Below are 2,053 nucleotides of genomic sequence, written 5' to 3' on the forward strand. Positions count from 1 at the left end.
ATCAAACCAGAAGTCATCGAAGTTCTTCAAAAGGGGAACTTTCCGTTGACCAAGTGGCACTCAAACCACCCTGAGTTCACTGATTGCAAGCCCACGAAGAGACTCAACATCTGTAAAGACAATGATGATGCGTTTCTGTTCACCTTTGCTTCCAAACAACCAACCTTGCCAGCTACAAAGAAATCCATCTTATCCATCGCATCATCACTCTTTGCCCCCTTGGCCTTCTGTCACCGATAATCATCGTGACGAAAATGATTCTTCAGGCACTTTAGGTACTCAACCTTAATTGGGACGAATCGGTTCCGCAATCCCAACATGATTCATGGGCCGACTACTTCGAATCCTTGAACATGTTGCCACCTCTTCAAGTACCTCGGTGTTGCCTGCAAAATGCCAATATCAACATTCAACTGCATTCACCGTTCGGTTGTGGACATCAAAGTCTAGAGTAGCCCCTGTCAAGAAACAATCGCTCCCGAAACTGGAACGGTGCGCCGCACACTTACTCGATCAACTACCCAACAAGGTAAAAGGATTGTTCGGCGAAAGACTCATACCATCTTACCTGATCAGACTCACAAATAGTACTCCAATGGATCCAGCAGCCGCCAAATGGAGATTCGTGCCCACCCAAAGCAACCCAGCCGATATTGTCTCTCGTGGTTGCACTGTCACCGAAATGGACGCATCAATATGGTTCACCGGTCATCCGTTTTTTAATGAAGGAATATCAAAGTGGCCTGTTGCAAAAAATGCTGCCATCGATTTGGATATCGTTGACTACAAAACACGGAAACACATATTTTCAACCACAGCTACAAACAAATATCTGCTGGCGTCACTCGAAAAGCACAGCTCATGCACCTTTTGTCTACGCAGTGTCGCATGGATGTTTCGATTCAAACACGTCGTTTGGAAATCATCTAGGTTCAAGGGTCCAACCCTAAGTCCGGAAGAACTTCGATACCTCTGGAAAAACCAAGTACTTAAAGGTCCGCTAAAGATTCTTTCTCTATCGCCACCTTCACCCTCGAAACTTCCATGCCGGACCAAAGGCGTTGGTGGCGCTACTTTGTCTGAAATTCTGGATTATCAATGCAAGGGATTTAGCGCGCCGTATCATTTGAGCCTGTTCCCACTGCATTCGATATCCCGTACTACTGCAGCATTACCCAAGGCAAGATTGACAATCAGTAAACCCTTCAGCAAATGCGGGGTTGATTTCTGCGGACCTATACACACATATCTCCGAACACGCAGAAAGCCTCGATCAAAGAGCTATCTCGCCGTGTTCGTATGTCTCGTCGTCAAGAACGTGCATATTGAGGTGGTCACAGATTTGAGCACAGAAACATTTCTGGGGGCTCTGAAGAGATTCTCTGGGCGTCGCGGACTCCCCAAAGATATTTACTGTGACAACGCGACCAATTTCGTTGGCGCCTCCAATCCGCTGTACAACCTAAGGAAGTTCCTGTTCAATGAGAAGACTCAAATCGCAATTCAAAAATTTTGTGCGGCTGACTTCATCAGCTTTCACTTCATCCCACCCAGAGCTCCGCAATTTGGTGGGCTGTGGGAAGCGGCAGTGAATAGCGCAAAAGGCCTACTCAACAGAACCTTTGTAAACACCAAGCTTACGTACGAGGAGCTTTCAACAGTCCTCAACTCACGCCCTCTCATACCGATGTAATCAGATGCGAACGATCTCTCAGCTCTTACAGCAGGTCACTTTTTGACGGGAAGATCACTGCGTTCCATGCCAGACTCTAAAGCCAGCACATCGCATCGATTTGAAGCAGTCACGGCATTAAAGCAGTCCTTTTGGCATCGCTGGTCCACAGACTATTTCAACGCACTCCGATCAATAACTAAATGGACTTCCCCATCGCCAAACGCCGCTGTCGGTACCATGGTGCTTATTCACGAAGATAATGTACCCCCTCAGCACTGGAGAATGGGTAGGATCGAATCCCTAGGGTATGGGCGCGACAACAGAGTCCGAGTCGTTCAGCTGCGCACCGCCAAGGGAACCTGTTGCCGCCCTGTTCAC

The 2,053-nt window shown here is 47.8% G+C and overlaps 1 protein-coding gene across 1 annotated transcript; it reads left to right on the plus strand.

The window, feature by feature from the left end:
- Window positions 1–595: 595 nt before the first annotated feature.
- On the plus strand, window positions 596–1,693 carry LOC139354363 (uncharacterized). The gene has a single exon (XM_070998586.1). The coding sequence runs from the start codon at window positions 596–598 to the stop codon at window positions 1,691–1,693; it is 1,098 nt and encodes a 365-aa protein (XP_070854687.1).
- The last annotated feature ends 360 nt before the right edge of the window (window positions 1,694–2,053 follow it).

Source organism: Drosophila suzukii (genome assembly GCF_043229965.1).
Source record: "Drosophila suzukii chromosome 2 unlocalized genomic scaffold, CBGP_Dsuzu_IsoJpt1.0 scf_2c, whole genome shotgun sequence".
NCBI lineage: Eukaryota > Metazoa > Arthropoda > Insecta > Diptera > Drosophilidae > Drosophila > Drosophila suzukii.

Bases quoted from the DNA above. Each gene is read 5' to 3' on its own strand.
- LOC139354363 (XM_070998586.1), top strand. From the start codon at position 596: ATGGATCCAGCAGCCGCCAAATGGAGATTCGTGCCCACCCAAAGCAAC.